At 45.1% G+C, this 23,351-nt stretch overlaps 1 protein-coding gene across 1 annotated transcript; it reads right to left on the bottom strand.

The window, feature by feature from the left end:
- Window positions 1-13: 13 nt before the first annotated feature.
- Window positions 14-22,463, bottom strand: LOC108926332 (matrix metalloproteinase-15-like). Its single transcript, XM_018738975.2, has 10 exons — window positions 21,430-22,463; window positions 14,365-14,513; window positions 13,785-13,907; window positions 13,344-13,651; window positions 8,842-9,003; window positions 8,018-8,244; window positions 6,692-6,830; window positions 5,135-5,285; window positions 4,619-4,734; window positions 14-4,001 (listed from the first exon to the last, which is right to left on the bottom strand). The coding sequence occupies exons 1-10, from the start codon at window positions 21,529-21,531 to the stop codon at window positions 3,583-3,585; spliced, it is 1,896 nt and encodes a 631-aa protein (XP_018594491.1). The 5' UTR covers window positions 21,532-22,463; the 3' UTR covers window positions 14-3,582.
- Between the last annotated feature and the right edge of the window lie 888 nt (window positions 22,464-23,351).

Here is a 23,351-nt window from a genome sequence, read left to right on the forward strand (position 1 = left end):
ACATGAAGGCAGTGTGGTTTCAAAATCCGCTGAACTCCAGGCTTAACATTAGCACAACGCTGCAGTGAATTACAGTAAGGTTGTGGAATGTTAAAATTCAAAATTAAAATCCCAGGAGCCATTTATTATCTAACTTAAATTCTGGTGTGAAAGAAGGCTGGTGTCACCCATGTTTCATAGCAGTTGGCTTTTAGGCTTGAGGACAAAGGCGACAACTGTTTATTAAAGCATCCAGTAACCATGGACCATAGCTAGATACTGTATCTGAAAAAGTCTGGGCTTTGGCCTGTATATGGGCAAAAATGCTGAAACATTATTTCCAAGGCAACCATATATCTGCAATTTCTTTTGCTCCTTTTTTTAAAAATGGGGAGATATGGTGCTCTGGAAAGAACCTAAAACTTGAAGTTGGATGGAGCACATGTTCTCACAATAATCTTTTCTATATGTGTCACCCTGAGGGAACTAGTGGTTAGCAGGAGAACCGAGAAGGAGTTGCAATGCTCTACTAATGAGAAGCAAAACTAAACCATCCATCTAAACACGTGTGAGTGCTGAAAGCCAGTGCAGGAAAACCTGGCTGTGTGTTAAGGACAATCTGGCAAGAAAAAGGACAACAGGAGACACAAAAAACCTGGACACAGGCAGAACAGCTTGGCACTACCAAGCTCTTTTATTAATAGTTACTCCAATTGACTTTGTCTGAACTGTCCTCAAAAGCCTCCCAAACAACATGGAAAATATCCAATACGATCTGCAAAAAGGGGGGCAGCCATGGTCGCTGTACTGAAAAGCATAATGGAGATGATTATTTTTCCCTTTAGTCCAAAATTAAATATGCCCTGGCTCCTGGTGAGCTGCCAAAGATGTTTTCTTCATTGCACTGTGTCATTGGCTCATCACATGGTTGGGCCAGACACAAAGGCATTATGGGTAGAAGGTACTTTTCCCCCTCTGTCCTGTGAAATACTGGCACTGTGCCGGGACACCTCTTCCAAGGACAATGCTCATTGTGACAGCCGTCCCTCAGGGTCGAACCTCAACCCAACTGCGGAAGGGGCTGCAGGAGTGAGCATTTAAGCACATGCTTCAAGAAACTATTTGTTATTATAATGTAAAAAATTTAGATCTCTCCGTACTCTGGATGTTAGCAGTTTAAGGAGAGCTGGAAACCCTGAATGTCCACCAGCCTACCAGAACCCGCGGCGACTGGCGACACGGATATGTAATGTAGCCGAGGACCTGAAGGACCACAGGGGAGGCAAGGAAAAGGTTAAAGTATTATTCACATTTACACATGCATGTGCAGAAGGCCTTTCACTTTTCAGATGCACTCATGTGTTAATAAATCACAAGTAGGATTTTAATGTATTTGTTCACCCCCCCTGCAGATTTACTTGAGGTTTATTATAAATAAATTACAATGCAAAGAAAGTGGTCTTGGAATCAGTCCCAGAGCAATCAGCACAAAGAAAGTCAGATTTGCTTTTTTAATGTGTCTGGGACAATTTGTAAGCCTGCCCTTCATCCATGGAGGGCTGAAAAAGAAGTATACAGCTGTTCTGTAACCTAACACCCAAGCCCTACGCACACCATCCCAACAAAAAAGCAGCACAAACCTCTCAGAGGATGTGCAAGCACTGACAGGGACTGTCTAGATACCCCCTGGACACCCCCGTCATCCCGAGCCTTTAAGTGCTCCATTTATTCTGCCAGGGCCGACAGACAGTAAAGGAGCTTTTATCTCTGATTAAGTCCTTTCCGAACCTCCCAGGGACAGTAGGGTGTGTGTTGGATGTGGGGAGACGGCACAAGGCTGGAAGGAAACCAGAATGAACAGGATCCATCACTGACAGACTCCTCCCAGGTCAACAGTATTCATTAAGCCCTCCTTTTCCTTATGTTGGCTGGCATACTAATGTTTATAAAACCTTTCTTTTTGTCCTGAAGATCGTAATATTCTGAAATGTAGGCATGTGAAGACGACGTGTCGAACGGGTTTAAAAAGTAAAATAGTCCATTTCCATCAGAAGCACTTCTATATACCTTTATACACCCAAGGTTATAAGACACTGGCCTGTTTTCAGTGACCCTGCAATTTGTTTGTGTTTCTACTGATACAACCAATGTAACTTTTATGCATCTATTCCTTGAAAACACAGCAAACTCTTGTCCATTTTGTTCTCTTTTTCAGACTGTGAAATCAGTGTCCCTTCTGGTTTCAAGTGAGGTCACAAGACATTTTAATGAGTAGAGAAAGCATTTTCTCGTAGGGTAAATAACTCTGGGGCACACAAACACATTCAAAAACCAGGAGGGGGAAAAAACTGAGCTCCCCACTGTAGGTCATGTGGAACGGTGCCAATAGGACCCTATCAAGGACAGACTTTTTCCTCTCCCCTAAGGCACCCCCTTTAGTAAGCAGAACTGAAATCAGTGGAGATTCGCTGGCAGCCGGCTGCCCCCAAATCAGCAGCATCTGTGTAATGCAAACCAGGCTGGGATCTATAATAACAGTAAGCCTCCCTGCATATTCAACAGATAAGATTTCCTCCTCCATTCCTTGCGAACTCTAGCAGATGGCTCCTCATGTCTGTCCTTTGCTAGCCTGCCTTCTCATAGTCAGATCTTGACTGTGCTAAGACTGGCCGAGCAATGTGGCCGGGTGGGCAGAGGGTTGTGTTTCTGCACACCTGCTGTCCTTAAACTCTGACTTATTTGATATCTCCCCAAAGGCTCAGGGAGATGATTCTCCACCAGGACTGGGTTGTATGCAGGAGGCCTATGGGGTGAATTCTGATGGGTCTGGGTGTAGATCAAAAAAAAACATTAGGTTTCCTGTGCACCTAAACAAAAAAGACTTGTCCTATAAATCTAGCAAACCCTTTACCACTAATCATTATTGGTCATCTTCTGTGTGCGTCTTCACTATGGACCATGTACTTTTAAGCTAATAACATATTGTCTACTCAAAACACATCCTGCAATAATATAAAAAGTCTACAGAAGACGTAGAATGTCATGTGTTGGCTGAGAATCCCCATTTGGAAGTTCTGGAACAGCTAGAAAACCCAGCACTGTACACCAGTAGACTATGTGTGCAATCAATGTATGTTTTAAACTGCAATGGCTTTGTGAGCAGGGTGACCAGAAACCTGTTCTGAATGTCAACCCCAGGCACGGCTCTGCTGCTCCAATGAGCCGCATTTCTTCCTGTGCGTTTCAATGGGTAATAAGGAGGAAGAGGGTCATTTCCCTTCTCTCTCTCTGCTCCAGTATATTGTTTTATTTGATTCCTACCAAAACCGTGATAGAAATCCTCTGCATTAGGTGCATGAAGCGGAACTGCAGAATTCCTCATTTTAAAAAAAATCAAATAAAAATGCAATATGAACTGAACAAAAAAAACACAACAAAACTGAAAAAAAACTATGTGCAAACTCTGATATAAATAAACTCGTCAAAAGATTGGGTAGAGCACCATGGGAGCAAGACGTTGTGTGTTGGTCTGTGTGTTTGGCTGTATGTGTAAGGTGTATGACAATGAAGCATGATGATTGTGAACAGATCAAAGTTGAGTGGTCAAACCCAATCCTGCAGGGAGCGCTTGCAGTGCACCAGCAGCTTGGGTGCCCCTTTTCTCTGCAGCATGTTTATGATAGCGTATATCAATCCCAGGATGCACAGCACCAGGACCAGAGGCACAGTCACCATGATGATGTTCATGGTGCGGGTCTCACTCTCATCAATCTTGACAACCACGTCCACCTCATTGTCTTCGTCCTTATAGTCTACGTCATTGGTACGTCCTGCGTCCGGGTTGAATGGTGGCTGGTCCACGTTGGGCCACTTGGTATCTGTGTCTCTGTCCGTGTCTGGATCCAGGTCCACGCTGCAACCCATGAAGTCCCTGAGGATGGATTTGGGATACCCCGGTTCACACTTCATCCGATGGTTGTCAAACTTCCAGTACTTGGTCCCTTTGTAGAAGAATGTGTATGCTGCAAAAGATGATGAGGAAGGAGAACTCGTTAAAAAAGAAGCAACAGTTGCTACTGGTGGTATCATATGCTATGGTACCCATTTGGCTGGATTAGTCTTCATGTGTGAATAAAACTCAACAGTGTGGAAGGGGTGTTTTTGAAGGCTTTGATGGCCAAATTTTGGCAGCAAGAAACCAGATCCGATATCACCCACCCTCACGGCCATTTCTGTCCAGTGGAACAAATGGGGGCCTCTGAAGCTGTGGCTTTTATGTAACACACGACTGTCATCAAGGAAAATGCCCTAGACCACGCCAGGCAAGGGCAAGGACCTATAGCGTTTCTACTATCTCTGCTGAGTGGCAGGGTCTTGCCCTCATGCTAAACCATTTTGGTCATAGGCAATTAAGGGAGTGAGCACCATGACTGGAAGTAATAGGTTTCGGAACTGCAAAAAAACCTACACTCCTGCAAATAAAAGCTCTTATTCCTACATGTCAAAGATTAAGTCACTTTTTCCCCCTTCCGAGATCATATTCCCTGCCTTCTGTCTCCTTCTTCTTTGTTGGCTCCCCAGTTCGATGTATTAAGTTAGTGGGCATTTTCCAGGGCATCGTTCCCCTGCCCCTCCTCACCTCCATCATCGCTGAGAAAGGCCCCCTTGGGAGAAGGCGGGATCCCGCCCCACACGCTTATTGGCTTTGGGTAATCTTTATCGGTAGTGCGGGACTGCTCATTAAACCGCCAGTACCTAGAAGGAGAGAAAGACAGATTTTTGACTTGAAAACAGCATAAGCTTACAAAATGCTATTGCAAAAAAGTCAGACTTAATTAGCCTGAGAAAGTGGAAAAAAAATTAAATTTTCAAGCAGCATAGCAGTTAGATCCACTGCCCTTCGGACCTGAAGGACAAAGGTTCACATTTCACCTCCTGCTGTAAGTACCCCTCAGCAAGGTACACCAAGGTACTGCAAGGTACAGCAAGGAGAAAAGCATCAGACAAATGACTAAATGATATGATGTGGTGTGGAATAAGAACACCTTGTGAAAATAGCATAGTTGCAAAAGTCCATCATCCATCACACAAGATTTTCGTGAAGAATAATGGAGATGTGTAGGGAAGGGAGGCTGACATGAGACCAAGCTCTTACCTGTCTCCCCTGAAGAAGTATGTGAAGCCAGAAGGTTCCCACCAGATGGCCGTCTCAATCTTGTCATATGGGATGTCCTGTCCGTAGTTAGTCAACTCCTGAGGGTACCCAGGTTCCAGATTTGCCTCCCTGAACAGCCAGTATTTGCTCCCTGAAGTCAGAAAAAGTGGTTATAAGCGAGGAGGAGGAACAGGATGGTGGAAAGACAGGAAGGCTGACTATACACAAAGCTTCATGGTGCAAGTGTGTAGGACTGTGAAAACAGCCCTCCTCCACATCCACATCTGGCATCTGTCATGGAAACAAACTGCAACATGACATTATTGCTTTATTTATTTGCAGACACCACTTAGCTTTGGCAGCTGATGGCGTGTATAATTTAAACTGAGCACAAACATAACGAGGATATGGAACCTATTTGTGAATCTGGGCCACAAATTGTGAAATTTATTGCGGTGCTTGCGGCGTTCTTTCTCAAGGGTGTGGCACAGCTCCTGGTTCAAACTCATGGTCATCAGGTGCCCGAAATGCCACTCATCTGTCATCTCAAAATCTCCTGACTGCCTGTATTATCCTGCGATCACATGAGATTCTTGTGATGTAGCTGCAATGCTTCATCAACATACCGCAATGTTACTTAAATGTTGTGGGAATGTTATACAGTACGCTAGACACAGAGGCACCATCCACAGGCCCACTTCATCCCCCTTGATTCCGCTGGCCCAGATTCTTGGTAAGAAGCGAAACCTTTGGAGTCAGCATCTGGAAACCGCTGGCTGATGCAATCCACAGTTTCACATCTACCAGATGTCAGGCTCCAAGATTTTCTTTTTCCTATTTTACCTCCTTTTTTTTGTAATGGCAGATACCCAGATTTTGGAATGTTTTGCCAGTGACATCATCTGCCCTAAAGACATTTTCAACTGGAGTGTCAGCTGTCTTAAAGAGATACCTTCCCTCAAGCCATTTCCATGTACAGCATTTCCTTTGTTTTTCCTGAAGATGGACTTCAAAATAAAGGCACAAAAGCCTGCTGTGTTTCAATTAAAGAAACTGCTGTTGCACGGCTTTAAGAATAGGTCATGGGGAAAGGATAACAGTAAAGCTGCTGTTTTGAGAACGTGTAACTTCAGCTGCATTTTCCGAGGCATTGTTAATTAATGAAAGGAAAACAAACAAACTCAAGCTGAAACCTTTAGTCTCATCTCATATTTGGAGCCAAAGCAGAGGAAAATCCATCAATCTGAATTGAGTACTGCTGCCAGGAAAGAATATCCAGTTACAGTAACCCTAACTGAACCGTAACCCTTACTTTGACATACAGTCAAAGACTAGATCTTGACATCATGAATTTAAGGAAGACCATCAATGACCAGGTGGGTCTCATATTCCTCTTCCATCACATGATACTGAGACTCATCATCTGAAGCTGCAAATCCAAGTCCTGTGCTTCAGTCAAGACAGACCAAGACCAACTGACTCAAAAGTCAGTTCAGAATATGCCTAAACATACTTTAAACTTAAACTGAAATATATGACTACCATGGAACAACGTACCTTTAAAAAACACAAACTTCCCATCATGCCGTTCATAAGCAGCATCGATGTCTCCAGGCAGACCCCGCCAGAAGTGGCCAATTGGCATCGGGTAATTGTCCAGAACTCGGTTTCTCCTGACCCTCCAGAACCAACGGCCCTGTGGAAAGGAGGCAAGGGTTTTGGTAGAATGCAATGGCACAGGCATTCTCTGTGTTTGGGAGTCAACTTCATTCAGTTACTGACTAATTTCATTCATTCATTCATTCATTCATTCATTCATTCGTTCATTCAACCCTGTACATGGTATAACAGGCTTCACGCCCTTCTTCTATATACACAATTGCACGTGCAAGTTATATCATGACCTCTATGTGCACAGTGAAACTGCCCTTCATACATTTGGTACCTCACTGGATTCCATCCAGGCTCTGAGATTGTTTCAGTCCCATCCAATATTAAAACCAGACCCAGGAAGGCCGCCAAACACTCTAAATTTAACTGCCGGAAACCCCCATTTATTTATCAACGTGGCGCATTTCAGCGTGACTCTTATGAAACACTGGTCTTCCTTAACTGCACTTAACTGCATTGCATTCTGTTTATTTGAGCACAGGATCTGTCCCAACACGTGCGTCTGTTTCTAAGCAATTTAACAGCGTCCTTGACATCTTGGTGTATGATATGGTACATTGTCTTTGGGAATAATAGTTTTGCAGGACAGTATAAGTATAGCTGGTGGGTGGTCTGAATGGCTAGACTGATGGTCAACAAAACTGGAACGTAGAGCAAAAAAACAGCAGAACATTATTTTGAAAAACTATAAATAACAGAAACAGTTTTACAGGAATTATATTTGCTCTTGAATTTCTGCTTAACTTACTCTAGAACTTAGTATTTTTATTTGCACTTCTAATTGATTTCATATGACTACATTTGTAAACAATACAATGACTTCAGATACTTAAAGTCCATCTGCTGAACATGTGGAGTAAGATTCAGGAAAATTACACAATCTTGGACAGCCCAGTTTCATGTTCTTTTGCAAACTGACTCACGCTACTTCACAGAAATAAACTACTTTGAATGTGGAGGCACTGAGATGACGACAACGTCCTCGCTTATTTTGAACCTCACCACATGACTCTGGGATTCCCAGCGTGCAAAGAGTCCATGAGCGAAGCAAACAATGTCAAAAATTTTTAGCAACCTTACTATAAATAATAACTTACAAACTATGTTGCTTCCTGCAACATGTACCTGCTCATAACATGCCCAGCTAAGTTAGGTGACTAGATCACGGCCAGCGTTAGGGTATGGTGACCCTTCCCATTACTGTCTCCTCACCTTGAAGACGAACATCTCACCCCGCAGCATTGTAACTGTGTCAAAGTTGCCCTCGCAGATGTTGGGCCCGTAATGGTCCGGGCGATCTGTGGTGCGAGGCTTGTCTGGCCTACGCGGAGGTGGACCGGGTGGGGTCTTTGGAGGGTTAGGGGGCTTGGGATCAGGTTGAGCTGGGTGGCGGGGGGTGACGGTGGGCAAGGTTTTTGTGGGGGTGTTGTCTGGTGGGCCTGTATGGAACCAAAACCACAATGCTGGTGAATTGGAATTCCCCACACCCTGGTCACACACACAAACGTGAACATCAACAGCTCTTATAACAACTTAATGTCACTCCAGCCAAACCAGTCTGACAGTAAATGAAATTTGCATTTACATTTATTCATTTAGCTGACACTTTTCTTCAAAGCAACTTAGTGTTAAGCTATTTTCCCATTTTAAATTAATGACAATAAGCTGTTCTCTCATAGTATTAGGTTGAAGACTTAAGAGAGTAAAAGCTGGAAGGATCAGGGATACCAGAACAAAGCAGAGAGCCCCTTGTGCAGTTGCTGAACACTGCTACAGCCAGAAGAACCTGCATCATGTATGTTAGAGGAAATTCTTCTCAAAATGAACAATGCCAGATTCACAGAGCCGAGACACAAAGACTTGTGTTAACAGGCACATTCCTGCAAGGCTCCTGGCCCAGGACAATGCACAACTATCACAATGGGGGTTTGAGAGTGGCTAGACTCTGCAGATGGTTTGAGGAAAGGCAGGAGGGAGAACATAGGACCCTTGTTTCCACAGAGGTATGTAGGAGTCGTGCTGAAGAGGAGGCCCACCATAGATCTGCTGGATCCCACGCAGGTCGTCCTCTGGCAGCTGGAAGTTCTCTGTGTCCATCCATTGGTAAAAGGGAGCCATGATAGCTAAGGGGTTGTTGGAGTGCTCCAGGCCCAGTGCATGGCCTAGCTCGTGCACTGCCACAAGGAAGAGGTCATTCCCTAGAGAGAGGAGAGAAAAAGTATGGAAGAAAAGCAGGGAGAGAGGAGAATGAGCCATGGTTTTCATTCAGCGCAGTTGTAATTCGGGATAATTGAACAAACTGATTGTCTAACTGCAATAGCCTTGCCCTTATCCTTGGTCTTAAGTACTTTGAGCCGTAGAGACCAATAAAACGACAGGGTTCCTGCTGCTGAAACGTACCTCTGTGTCATAAACAGAGCACAGGGAGTGGATCACATTACTGCCTTCAGGAAAACGGAGATCACAGTTTTACTGCACCTAAAGTTCAGTAACATTTACAGTATGTGTCTTCTCATTACCCCTCGCTGTGTGTTGATTCAAGGACTTTAAACAAAGCACACCGTGGGCTTAAAACCTGTGACCTGTACTGGCCCCTTTGAAGTCACTCGAGAAACAAAACAGCGGCAAGTTGCCTTATTTAAAAACCACAAATACGCATTGTAAAAGTGAGCATTGTGTATTGTACGGTATGAACTTTTATTTTCTGTGCTTGGATGGAAAGACATATACAGTAGAGATATGCACACTATTGTCAGACTGAATAAAATCAAGTAACGGTGCAGCAAAAGGCTTTTTCTGGGGACTCCTGCTTCTGGCTCCAGGTAGGAGTTCAAGTGGCTCTTTGTGCGAGGAGCCCCGCTCCATGCTCTGACCCTGGGCCACTTCCTCCTTGCTGCGCTGGCTGCTGGGGTGGGGCAGGAAGAGGCTGTACAGTGGGGTTTGTATGAGTGCACTGACCCCCTGCGATGCCCCTTCCTCCCTTTTAGTCCATGTATATGTTTGTGTGTGGTGCATGAGTAAGCATGATCGTTGCAGAATGAGGGACATGCAAAAACTACAAAAAAAACAGAAGCTAAGTATGTTTTTTCCCTACCTGACAAAGGTAATTTGATCCTGAACAAACCCTTTGTAAGGTGAATTCTCATCAACTGAAGATATAATTACCACTATTTTCAACTGTAAAAAAAACTTGTCTTCCTGACCCACAAAATGTGCAATTTATGCTAAAATACCACTAAATTCCACTAAAATGGGCATTAGTATGTCAGTAGTTAACATTAGCTCTCATAGCACAACATTAAATGTGAGTTTCCCTTCATTAATTATTTTATAATACTGTATATACTATAATTCTGTAGGATTGTCTACCTGTGCCTGTTGAGCTAATTTAGGGCTATGACCCACCATACACTTAAACAACAAATATAATGTGGGTACATATGATACTTGATACTTTAAGTATTCACGTAACCTTTAATGCAAAAAAAGTCAAGACAAAAGAAATCAATGACAACAATGTAAACGAATTTGCACATATCAGGCAAGTTGACATGGTTTGGACAGTCCATAACTACCATGTTTTTAACAGGTGAAACTAGCAAACAAGGGACAATGGAGCTTGACAACTTAATCCAGCAAGAGGCAAACTATAACTTAGTCTTCATAAATGTGAAGATATGCCCTGTAAGCCAAGGGAGAGGTATTAAAAGAAAGTCCCTGTAAAGTCGAATTCTTGTAACACAAATGGGCATACCTCAGAGTATGACTGTATTCATCTTATTGCGTTGTTCAAAGAGAGCAGCGGAAGGTGCCAAGGATAATATTCTTATTATTGAACTCAACCCAAATTACTCTATAAATATATAAACTTTAAGTAGCTTTGGACAAATACTGAAATTTCAAACCTAAAACAATAATAGTGTAATTTCAAACCCCTCCGTACTAGCCTCAGCCCCTTTCAACCTCTTTTGATCTGGTATCAAGAGCTGGCATCTACCCTTCTTTGTTGAGTACACACAAAAGGTACGTTTTCAGGAGGATGGATTCCACAAACACACTATAATCATTTCCATTTTATTTAGAGTTTTTATGAAGGAAGGCTGGCACTACATCCACACATCAGAGCCATTGCAGTCGTTAGCTGGACGTAATAAAATAATACAGTTTACAATGAGGGAAGAGAGTTTGCCCTGGCTGGTCCTAAGGGCCTCTCCTAAGGGTGTTTGCTGTGTCCCACAGCACTGGCAGCCATTTGTGCTTGTTCAGGGTAATCATTTACAAAACCGCATAATTTTCGTCAAAAGATTTTCCATGTTCCACAAAGCACCAAGCCCTACAAGGCCATTTTATTTGGCCACAATTTGTGCAATCCACTGATGGCCAGTTCAGAAATGTTCGCATTGTACACACCCTACTGCCTAGCTTTACCACACTCTCTGGCCCCTCGACTTCGAGGTGCAAAAACCCACATGCACATCCTTGTGCAAGCATCTCTCCTTGATGGATGGGATGCATTCATCGTGGTTCCAGTAATGCACTATCACAGGTCCTGGAATGTATAAAAATACACTGTCAAACAACACCAAATAACCCATGAGATACAGTTGGTTGAAGGGCAATGTCAATATTGAACAGGCTTGTTTTAAATGGACATCTCAGGTTGGCCCACTCAAAGAGACACTGCTGATTTTCTGCATGCTGGGTTTATTTTTAGCCTGGTGAGTCTAACTTCGATATCCCTTGTCTGGCTTTCAATATGAACCTTTAATGTAAGACTCTGGTCTGTCATTGATGAATGCGCATTTTTTAAATGGGGGGCTACAGGCCTTCCCTCAATAATATCCTTGAGCTTGCTCTGCTTCAGTGCTCTGTGTTACATCAGGCTCACTCTACATTACGCTGGATGTGTGCTTTGCTTAATGGTAGCGAAACAGGATGAGATCACAGTTATCTCTGCGGCTGCTTGAGGAAACAAAGATCCGAGTCGGAGATGTATCTGCTCCAAAGCAAAACCCCGATGCAGGAGGCAGTGTGATGAGACCCCGAAAAACACGCATTCGTTTCATCACAAAAGCCTCCTCTAACATTTTGTGCACTTTAAAAAGGATATGTAAACACCGCGGGGCTTGCTAACACTCACACGCAAAAAGCTGAAAGACTTCAATGAGAGCAGCAACATCCAGATGTTCATTTTTGGGTTTGGTTGTTTTTTCACATGCTGTTGTCACACAGTTCAGAAGTTGTTGCTATTCATCTCAGGAGATGTCACTAATTGCAGGTCTTCGGGCATTTATACCGGACATTCACAGGGCATGAATATCAAGACTGTCTTGTGTGCTGGGAATTTTTACTACGTACACCAGAACAGCAAGTTCTTTGTTGCTTTTTTTGTAAAAAACAGAAAGGGATCACTGATTCCAAAAAGGTATTTCTGTTTGTTTGCTCAAAATGTCATGGATTTTTTGCCCTCATGCTGACCTATGTATTTCAGAATTTCTCTGCTTTTTAAGACCCACATTCACAAACCTGAGAAGGGTCGGGTGTGGGGGCAGTGATGTTTCTCCTGCAGCACCATTACCTCAGAGTCTCCTCTAAAAGTAGCCTGTTGGTCCGAGCGAGCGCCCCCTCTGCCCACATCCTCACTAAGCCATATGAGTAGGTGGCCAGCCATCTGCCGCTGTTTTAACTCAGGAAATGACAAGAATGGCCCTTGCTACCAGGAAAAGGTTCAGTCATTTTGTTTCCTTGGCGCTACATAAGAAAGATAATGAGAGTAAAATTGAACCGCGAGAAAAACACAAAAACAATCACGGATTCTATCAGCCAAGGAAATGCATTATGATCGGCTTGGGTGTTGGGGGTGTTGGATATGCAGAACAAAATGGCCCTGCTAATTTCCTCATCCATCTGAAGCTGCACAAAGGTAGATGCAGAACAAAGTTCTTCAAGCAAGAGGGTTTAAACAATGTGGAATGGATGGGTTGGCAGGGACTGAGGTATTTCCTCAACCAGCATGAATAATAAAGAAAAAAAACATTAAAGCATGTAAAAATTTACCCAAGATTACTCCAGTAGTTTAAGCATGGATTCCAGCAACCAGGATGGGGTTATGTTGGAAATACAGCAGTGAGAATAAATTTAGAACACTACCCCACCAAACAGAATGATTTAACCAGGGAATAAACCAACTAAAATAAAATGGGGTCAGCATTTAGGATTAGTTTCTAAGAAGGTCGTTAGAATAATAAGAAGTCATTATAAAGTGAGTTCAATGTGCTTTTTCCATTTCTGCTGAAAGCAGCATACTAATGACCAAATGACAAAAGTGACCTAACAGAAACACAAACGACCAACCTAGCAACATACACTCTACATTAGCAGGATTAAGTTTGATAATCCAAAGCATGTGGTTCTTTGGCACCAGGAAGCCTCCTTACTTACTTCAGGGATTGACGTCACCATTGTTAACAGGCTTATTATAAAATAACCCTTCAGTTACAATACACCACTCAGCACCATGCACAGAAAGTCCACTTACCAGACAAGTCATGGTTGCCAACTGTCCAGGGTTCATCAGAGTCAAAGTGTGTGTCTCCACCCATCCCAGGACCCGGGAAGTAGGCGTGGGCAAGGAAGCCACCCTCGCCATCAAAGGGCGAGCTGTCACCGTGGAAGCCTGAGGCGAAGAAGATCAAAATGTCGGGCTCCTTTCGCCGGCCATATTTGATCTCGTGGTAGGGGATCTCCTCAAATCTTAGAGGTGTCACACTCTCCCACACCTTGAAGGCCTTACGGATGGCCTCATAAGAATTGTACTCTCCCACTTTCGGCGTGTAGTTCTGGATGCTGGAAGAAGCCAAGAAGTCATTACTTATTCGTATCAATGGCTGCAGGTTTTTCAGGAGGGTTACAAGACATCTGTCAAGGACCTGTTGGGTAAAAATCCTCCATGGCAAATTTGGTTTGATTTTCCTTGTACCTGAACGTCAGCTGATTTTTGTTCCATCTGTGACCGGTTAGAGCATAGCGCTTCCGTCGCACATTCGTTTTGATTTGACCCCCAAACTTGTCCGGGACACCACAGCGAGGTCTCCTCATAGCCCTGTGGGAAGAGAGATCTGTGGTGCATACTCAGCAAGACCAGCAAGTCCCCAACATGCATGAACATACATATAATCTATATGCATACAAGTAACTACCTGAATAAAAAATGACCACTTTAAACACAAGAGACCTTAATGAAACTGGGAAACACACTAGGTTCAGGCTGCTGAGAGCTACAGCTGTGAAGGCGAGTGCTTAGTAAGGTTTTTACTAATGAGAAAGAATCAGTTCATATCAGGGTAACCCAGCTGCAGATCTCAACATCAGCAGGTGTTTACACTAATCCACTTTGTGTCACTGAATCTAATTATCTCACATAACCAGCATGGAGTTGGACTGGGCTATCACATTACCTGGCTCAGACAACCTCCTGCTGCTTCTGAAACCTAGCCAGTGACATGATTTGGTACAGTTATCTGAGAACAATTATGAGAGCTGCAGACAAAGTGACTCACTTTAGTGTGTCCAGGTCCAGCTCGCCGGTGATGGTGAGGCCGTAGAAGCGCTGCATGTCGCTGATAGCGCTGGACAGGATCTGTGCTGAGCGCATAGTAGACATCTGCCTGCTGGCCTGGGGGAGGTAGCCGTACATCCGCAGCCATGACTGAGAAAAACGGAGGGAAAAATTCAATAACTTCATAGATGGAGGGCGACGTGTCACAGGGGTTGGAGAGATGGGAGAAAGCAGAAAGGCAGAAGTCACAAGTAAGCAAAGACTGCAAGCCTTACTGCAGTTTGGAACAGAGTGTACTCAACTGACAGACTGACCAGAAACCTCAAACCACCGCCAGCCACTGTACAAAGGACACTGCTGCAGATGAGATGAAGGGTGGGTCCATCAACGATAAACCCCATGTAAGTTGATTTAATTCCAAACAAACTGTTATTAACAGATAAGTGCTGACAATTACCAAAATAACTAAGAGTCAGGGGTCAGTAGTAAATGCATACAAGTATTATATCTAACAACATGCAGCGGTAAGATGGTCTTGTTGACAGAAATTTGTGTCCATATGATGAGAAGTCATCCAAAGTAATTCAAGATGGCAATATTATTACTAAGTCTATAAAGAACACATACCATACACTTCCTAAACATCATATAATTGGATTAACAGCCTGCAGGGTCTTGGATCAGTTCTTTGAGTTTAAACAGGGTGATAAATCTTTTAGGATGGCTTCCATTTGTCCTGTCTCCAGCTCTGCAAAGCAGGTGTTTACCAGAAACTAGAAGTGTATGTCTTCCAGATATGTATCCTTCATGTGGCTGCAAGCCATGTTTTGCCACACATTTGAATGTTCAGACCTTGCCAACACAGGGGTCTTCATGCAAGGGGTCCAAGGTGGAACTCTGCCATGTCATGACAAAGCTTTCACAGATGCAGAGCACCATCTGCGGAGCTGCCGTCTTCTATTCTGTCCATTTGCCACAGGATCAGGCAATGTACAAGTAAGAAACCCCCCAAGGAGCCTTTCCTGAAACTCATGTTGCTTGAGAAAATAGCAAAAAAACAAATGAGACCTTTAAGACTGGCTAAATACACACCTCTCTGTCCCTGCCCCCAACCACCCCAAACTTCTCTTTCGATGGTTCCTTTCTCTCCTTCTCCTCGAGCAACAGTCTCTTTCTTTTTCCTCTCAGCTGTTCAAAAGGCTGAATGGCACATCTGTTTGTCACACACCAGATAGGTTGCCATTTTCATTGAGAAACTGCGAGGGCAAAATCAGAGTGGGCACTGCCCACTAGATGGAAATACTATTAACAATGGCAGCTCACTCGCTGCTTGGCTCATAAAACACACTTGGCTTTTTATTCAAAAGGGCACCTGGCATCAGGCAAGCTGGTATTTATTGCGGGGCACTGGAGTGATTGTAATATTGCAAAGGATACGTAAGTACCTTTTATACAAAATACAAAGTGTTTCAATGTGGGTCTCCGGCATCACCTATTGCCAAGAGAGCAGGGCCAGATGCTGTGCAAGGTCTGAGACAGTGAGAAATTGTTAGAAGTGCACATCTTTAACTCATATTCTCTCCCTGCCAAGGTAGTTCCTGAAGAGAGCCTTGGGCTTCAGCGCCAGCATGGGATTCACGGGTAAAGCAATTTCGAGTGGCCCGTAAAAATGGAATCTGAGCATGGCCAGGAGAAATGACAGCTGAGACAGGAACAGCTGGAGTATTATTTTATTACCAGAGACTGGGAGTCTGCAATTCTTGACCAAATGTGATTTTTGTCAAGTTTGGAGAAGTTAGTGAGAGGAATAATTTTAATATCGTGTGGGCTACATCCAGGGTAATGAATATCTTACCTGCCCTGCATTCACCCTCACTGGCATAATGGCCTGTTACTCTACTTTCAGCAAAAGCCCTGCTCTACTCTGCAGATCGTGTAAGTGCTTCATGTTTATGATTGAATCATGAGATGTTGGAGAGAAAAGTACTACAGTACGTACAGTAAGGACAATATTACAAAATCGGTTTAGGCCAAAGGTTAAACAATCAAAGCATTGCACTCATTTCAAGCAATTAAGGACAATCATAGAATGAAAAAAATCTCACACCTTCCAAGGCCTCCAGTACTGTAATTTGTCAATTTCCGCCACCAGAAAAAAAGAAAAAGGTCCCTTCATAATTACTATTCACTATTTTCTGTAAGTAGGAGAGAGTGCAATTAACGGTAGCATTTTGGCCTCTAACCCTGATGTTAACTAGGCAATGACTACAGAAAGGTCACCCAGAGTCCTTCAGGACTTATCAACACTCCTCTTGTTCATCACACCAGATGTTCTTTACTCAAAGGGATGAAAAGTGCGTGCACGAAACAACTGTCTAATCACAAAGGAGCAGCAAGGAATGGCATGTGAGCAATCGATGCTCCAGGAATCCTATAGATGAGTTGCAGACTGCAGCTGAATGCTGGAATGCCAGGGTTAAGGTAGGATAAAGACAGGATTTCAGGAAGTGATACAGCTGGGTTTCACAAGGATACCCCACCTCCTAAATTCCTCTCCTCTGCCCATGTTACTCACTCTCTGATACTGTCTGTTCAAAAATAAGAGCCTCTATTGTTCCTTCTTAGAGGCCAGGGAGCCTCACAGGCCTCTCCCTTCAGTCAATGTCTTGATAATGCAAAAAAAAAGAAGAAAATTACAGTGAACAGTCCCACTCTGTGGTTACATGTTGCGAAAAGGGGGTAGGGCTGGTCCCTCATAGCGCCTGTCCTGTGGTTTCAGATCAGGGGTTTGGTCCCCATACAGTTTAGAGTTTGCGTGGCTTTTCTCACGCAGTCCAAAGACATTGACAGAAGAAGACAATGGTAAACTACTTCCCTACTCTCCTTTACCAGCAAAACCATCCCAATGGTCCTCCCAAGTTCACTTTGACTTGACAGCACCAACCCTACCTACCTAGAGTATCATGAAGTTTGGTCACTGTAGCGCCAAGGACAGGGTTGAGTTTGCAGACCTAGGAACTTGGACAGACAACATGGAAAGGTATAGGGTGGTGAGGGAGTGAGAAGTGACAGAAGCCAAAGGAATTCTAAATGGAGAGATCTAAGAGCGGTGCAGGGAGACTGCAGGACCCATGAGCAGTAACAAACTAAAGGCATCCCAAGGGCTGAGATCCAAGGCAAACAGGGAGAAGACTGTGAGCCAGAACCCAGAGTATTGAAACATACTGTAGATATGACTGTTTACAGTAAAGACAGACACACCAGAATAACCAGGAATCCACAGTCACACTGGATCAGTCTGTGCCACTTTGCCTGTTTTTCCATCCTATGGCACTTTCTCATCGTCAACAGACTGATTACGATGATAAGTGCCTGATACACTCAATAAGAATGCTTTTATGAAGATGTAATTTGTCACAAGGCGCCAGCCTTCAGTCTGTATGCGATGCCATAAATCCAAAGTCGGTTTATAATCAGCAATGACCATTCAGTCCATGCTTGAATGTGTTGGACTATGCTACGTGTTTATGATCATCCCTGTTTTCGTATCTGCGTGTAACTTCCGTAATCCTTTACTATTCATTTTCAACAATGAAGACAGGAATGTAACACAAGCCCTCACACCAACTCGTCTGCAGCTACACAAGACTGTCTCCGTCTCGGGTTTGTGTCAGTGGTCACCGCTTGCTCTCTGGGGCTCCTAGGTAAGGGACCTGCACACACACCCACAACGCTGCGTGAGATCTGAAGAGAACAAATGTGTGTGTTCAGAGCTGGTGTTTTGGGCAGGAGACTCATGAGCGCTGGTTGAGAAGGAAGGGTCCGTTTTCTGAACAACAGACCACGAAACTGGGTGGCAGCAAGCGGCCCTGTATCTTAAAAGCAAAGGGAGATGGGGAAAGTTGTCTTTGGGGAGTAATGGCGCTCATGCAGACAATGTGTGGAGCAAGTGGGAGGCAGGAACTGGACACGGAACAGGCCGTCTGGACAGAGGGTGAGCTTCACGTCGCCTCCGGCCGCACCTTTTCAGGAGCATCAGCCTCCTTGTGTTGTCCTTTCATAGCAAAAACCCCTCATGACCCCATCATCTCCTCCTCCCACATATCAGTGTAACACTGTAATTACCCCTCTCTCCGCCCCATCCCTGTCTGTCTGCATATCTGAGGCTTAGTCACGACCGGGACCGTTCGGAGGCATACCCAGAAAACGGACGAGACGCTCCCACAGATATATGAGGTACAGCGCAAAGGGAATAAAGAAGATAATGCCCCATTCTCCAGGGCAGAGAAGGTGCCCATGGGAAATTCTGGCTGTCCTCAACAATGGCTCCCGCTGCGAAGTCTGCTCTGTTACTTATTGTGGGCATGGCAAGATGACCACACTTCTCATTGTCCTGCCCACTGTTTCGCCGCCAATGACAGGGTACCGACCGCAAAGAGGACACGCTTGCGTACCGGCCTGCACCAACTGGCCCTCCGCGACTCCCTCGCTTCCTGTAAGAAACCGCTCTGCGGCAGCGAAGTTGTACATTTTGACAAAGCGGTAGAAAAATACCTTGTAAGGAAACTTTTGGTATTTCTGGAGCCATTCTGAGGCGGTGCTGCAGCAATAAGAACGACAATAGTTTGTCCCTTACTTCCCCTAGCAGTAAAAACCCAATGCATGCGTGAACGCGAGGGAAACTCACAAGTACCCTACGGGACAATTTAAACTCTCCTTCACGAATGAAGTCAAACGTCGCACCAACAATCTGACAGGAATGAACGTTCCCAAAATCGTCTGCGCAACAACGGAGCTGTACCTTCATCGGCGACGCCCAAATGTAAACGGCAGCCGAATACGAAGACTTATTCCTATGCAGCGTGTGCGTTTTGGAATAATAACGTGCGCTGAAAAAGACAACTCGTGCGAGCACGCTGCGTGTGGCAACCGCGCAGGGCAGACAAACAATCAGCCGTTTGGTGCCAGAGAGTAACACCCAGCCCTGATGGGAGAAACACAACAGCAGTAAAAACACCAGCAGGTAGCAGCTGGAACTTCCCACCCCTCCCCCCTCTCCAGAGGCCTCATTCTTATTGTTAGAAGCCCTAATAGCCCCCGTTAGGTTGCCATTTCTCATCCCCTGCTGAAGGTGCTGGGTAAGTTTGTTTAAACCCCAAAGAGGGGTCTTAGAGAGGCAAATATGGTGGCGAATGTTGAGAATGGAAGGGTTGGGATGGGAAATATGTTGCAGTAGGGGTTTCAAGGTGACAGTGTTGACACTGGGAGGCCTGTGGAGTTGAGAAGGTCTGAAGAACAGGCTCTGTAGGAAGGTGGTGGTACGTGGGGGGGCATGGAGGAGAGATAATGGCGTGGTGGAAAAGAGAAAAGGAAGAGGAACTTAATGGGGAAAAGGGAGGTGTGTCCAGTAAACTGGGAAGGACTGCCATGTCTGCACACTACTGAGCCCGGTCTCCTGCGGTTGTTCTCCACGACAGAACTCCTGAAGAGCACAGCAAAACAACCACAGAACCACACGTGAGATGAAAGCAGAAACCAACAGCGTTATCGCACCCGTGCAGATGCAGAAGAACGAGAGACAATGTGGAAGGAGGCAACAGCCTTGCTTTGAAAAGTGAACTGAAGAGTTTCGATCTGAGGGAAAAAAGTAACCCTCGGGTTGCCTTCAAGATAGCATTCTGCCTTTGGTGTTGCTGTCCAAAATCGGCAGCCCGTAGTTATTTTTTATAAAGCAATTAGAAAACATAGATGATCGCCAACATACATGTAGGTGTTTACACCTTTAAACTTCAGCTTCATTCCTGGTCATTGTCTCAGTTTCTACACTTTTTAGAGTTTATGGTCTATGGACGTTCATGCCAGAAATGATGCCACTCGTGTGTGTGTGTGTGTGTGTGTGTGTGTTTGAACTCCTGAATGTGGCACTGGACACTCTTTGCTCTTGTTTGTAGTCTAAACCCCTCATTTCCTACAGCTGGCCAGATGTGACCACACACACACAAGATATACAAATTCTGAATATAACACAGAAAATTGAGTAAAACTGGTGAGCATTAATCTTATGTGTTCAGACACTTGGCGTGGAGGATGTCACGAAGCCTTATGGCAATCAAATTAAAGACAGCAGATTTATGATAGATAAAAGTTGTAAATGGGTCAAAGATAACCACAAGGCAACTCGAGGGTTAAAACACCATGACACATAAACAGGGAACACGTTCTAAGAGGAGGGAGCCGAGGCACTAGAAGGACCAGTTGTGGACCTGCCAGGGAGCAGCATGTCCACATATGGTCCTGCCCCAGTGTATCAGTGTGTCAATGAGCGTCGCTTGTGTACTTTGGCCGCCGCCATAGAGGCCTGCTGCCGGGGAAGGCACTCCGCCTCCGGGGGGCTCCTGGCAGCCGAACCGCCTATTGTTAATAAACCACGAAGCGAAGAGCCAAGAACCAGCAAGACCGGGTCCCTGTCATTGAGGACAAGAGCACCGATCGATGGGAGAGAGACATGTCGGCAGAGCAGAGATATTGTCAGTGAAACAGTGTGGCACTCAGGTGTGTGTTACCACACAGATATAGCATGTGGACACAAATCTGTGCCCCATCTACAAGTCATTGCATGGTGTTCATATCGAACATAACCCTAACCAAAGTTTATATGTGAAAGCAAACAATTTCCCCGTGTTCATCAATGTGCCACCACTCCAACATTTCCCTCCTAACTTTTTTTATATTACTACTTTTTTGTTTAAAATTATTGTCATGGGAACTCATCCCAAGTACATCCCTATTTAGCCACAGCCCTGCTGAACACCCCAGTACCGCGCAGCACCAGCAACTAAAGGGTGATGTAGGCAATGAACATAACGGGATTCTAGGAAATTAAAGGGGATTTAAAAAGTTATTTTGCAGCAATGGCGTGTTTAAGCATCCAAAAAATTTGAATGCAGCATAATAATTTAATTTAAGAGAGATGGATGGAGTACTACTACTACTACTACTACTTGTGTGCAACACCAGCAAATGACACAACAACGACATTCACATAATTAATAATAATAATAGTCACCTCAGCACTGAAAGAGTCATGATCTTCCCCAGCATGTGTCCCGGAGCTGGTGATCAAAAGCACGAGGAGCGGAACCGCGGTCCATTTCAGCAGCGGCAGCATCTTCTCGAGCTGCTCTCTCACCTTCGGCGCGATCGCTCGTGGGCAAGAACAGGTGTCTCCGCTCGTCCACGGCACGCGGAGCTGTGCGTTTCAGCTTCGCGACGCTTTGACGCTTCGTCTCTTCGTGCGAATAAAAAAAAAAAAAAAAGATGAAACAAAAAGAAAAACGAAAAAAGGGAGGAAAAAGTTGCACGGCGTTAGTTAATTCATAATCTGGGGCATCGGTGACTCAGGAATGTGGCAGTGAGTGACTGATCCGCGTCCACATGCTAGTACTTCGAGGACGTGTTTTATCCCCCGATATGGATATGGAAGCGAGTTTTGGGGCAAAAAAAAGGAGCAACTATTTTCCGACGTTACACGTGCACTTCTTGCCCGCACTGCGCTCGCGTGTCTCTCCTTCGGAAGTCGTGCGCGTGCAGCATGGGTCCCCCACGAGCGCCGCTCCGCCCGGACGCTCAATCAATGACAGCGCGCGCGCGCCCGCCCGCCCGCTCAGCGCGCTTCGCACATGATGATTCTGCAGCGAAGCGGCGGTACGAAGAGCTCCTCGGCGACTGTCCGCTGCCGGCGCGAACGCGGGAGGTTAGACGTGGGAAACGGAGGAGGAGAGAGGCGCGCGAGAAAGGAGGAATATCGTGCGCACAAACTTAGTTGGAGCGGCAGTTCGCAGCATCCATCCGTCCATGAAGGGCCGCACCGAGCTGCTCCGGAGCGAGCCTAATGAGCACCGCTTTTGGATCGCAGCCTTCTTCTGGAAAAGCTTCTGGGTTTCTGCCCTTTAAAAAAAAATCTAGATTTTCCTTGATTTTTTCTTTTTCCCTGGATTGTGTCCACTTCCAGCCCAGAGCGACACTCGATCCGGCCTCCGCTCCAGCTGCCTTTCCTCCCCCTGCTGCATGAAAGAGCGCTCCGCATCGCCCCCTATCAAACCTCTTTATGGCACCGGCTCGGTGGAGGGAGGGGGTGGGGTGGGGTGGGGTGGGGTGGGTTGGGCTGGGGTAGGGTTGCGGGGGTGGGGGGGTGCCGGATGTCGCTGGAAAAGAAGCATACTGTACTGTAACTCTCCTTCTTCCACTACGCTGTTTTAAAGACATAATACAGCATATCTACAGTAAAAGTAATAACACCACTGCAAGCAGCAGTAATGTTTTATGCTGGAATAAACAGCCTTAAGTGTATCAGGGGAGCAGGTGGCGTCGTGGTTAGAAGTGCTCCCTTGTTCTTAAAGAACACAGGTTCAAATCCCACCTCCCTTGGTGGTGCACTGAATGGAGAGAGTAAACACTACACTGCTGTATAAGTAGAATTTTTTTAATCCCTGAGAGAAATTTTACGTGAGTTCAGCTGCACGCAAAATGCAACGTACATGAACGCATGGAAGAAACAGCGATAAATAAGCATATTTACACAGGAGAGAACAGGGTGAAATGGGGTGATGTTTGGTGTGTTCAGATGGCGCAGAGCGAGTTCAGTATCACTCGGTCTTTAAGAGGCGATCTTCTGGCAGCATGAGAGGGTAAAAATTGGCGAATCGTAGTACTGTCACACTGTTAAGCAGCTTTGGAGAAAAACTTCAGCGTTACATGAGCAAATGATGCTGAACTTCCAAAAGCGGACACTCCAATCTCAGCTGGACTTTATCTTCATTATCTTCTCCAGATCACATGGTGAAAGACAACCTTTCATTTCACAGTTGCCGCTGGAAGTGCCCTCATCACAAGGCCGGACGGGGTAGACACCCCTCACTCCTCACCCATAGACACTGTCAGCTAACGGGGAGTGACAGATGGACCTGTCTGGGGGCACAGCAATTGTCC

This window comes from Scleropages formosus, chromosome 7 (assembly GCF_900964775.1).
Source record: "Scleropages formosus chromosome 7, fSclFor1.1, whole genome shotgun sequence".
NCBI classification, from domain to species: Eukaryota; Metazoa; Chordata; class Actinopteri; order Osteoglossiformes; family Osteoglossidae; genus Scleropages; species Scleropages formosus.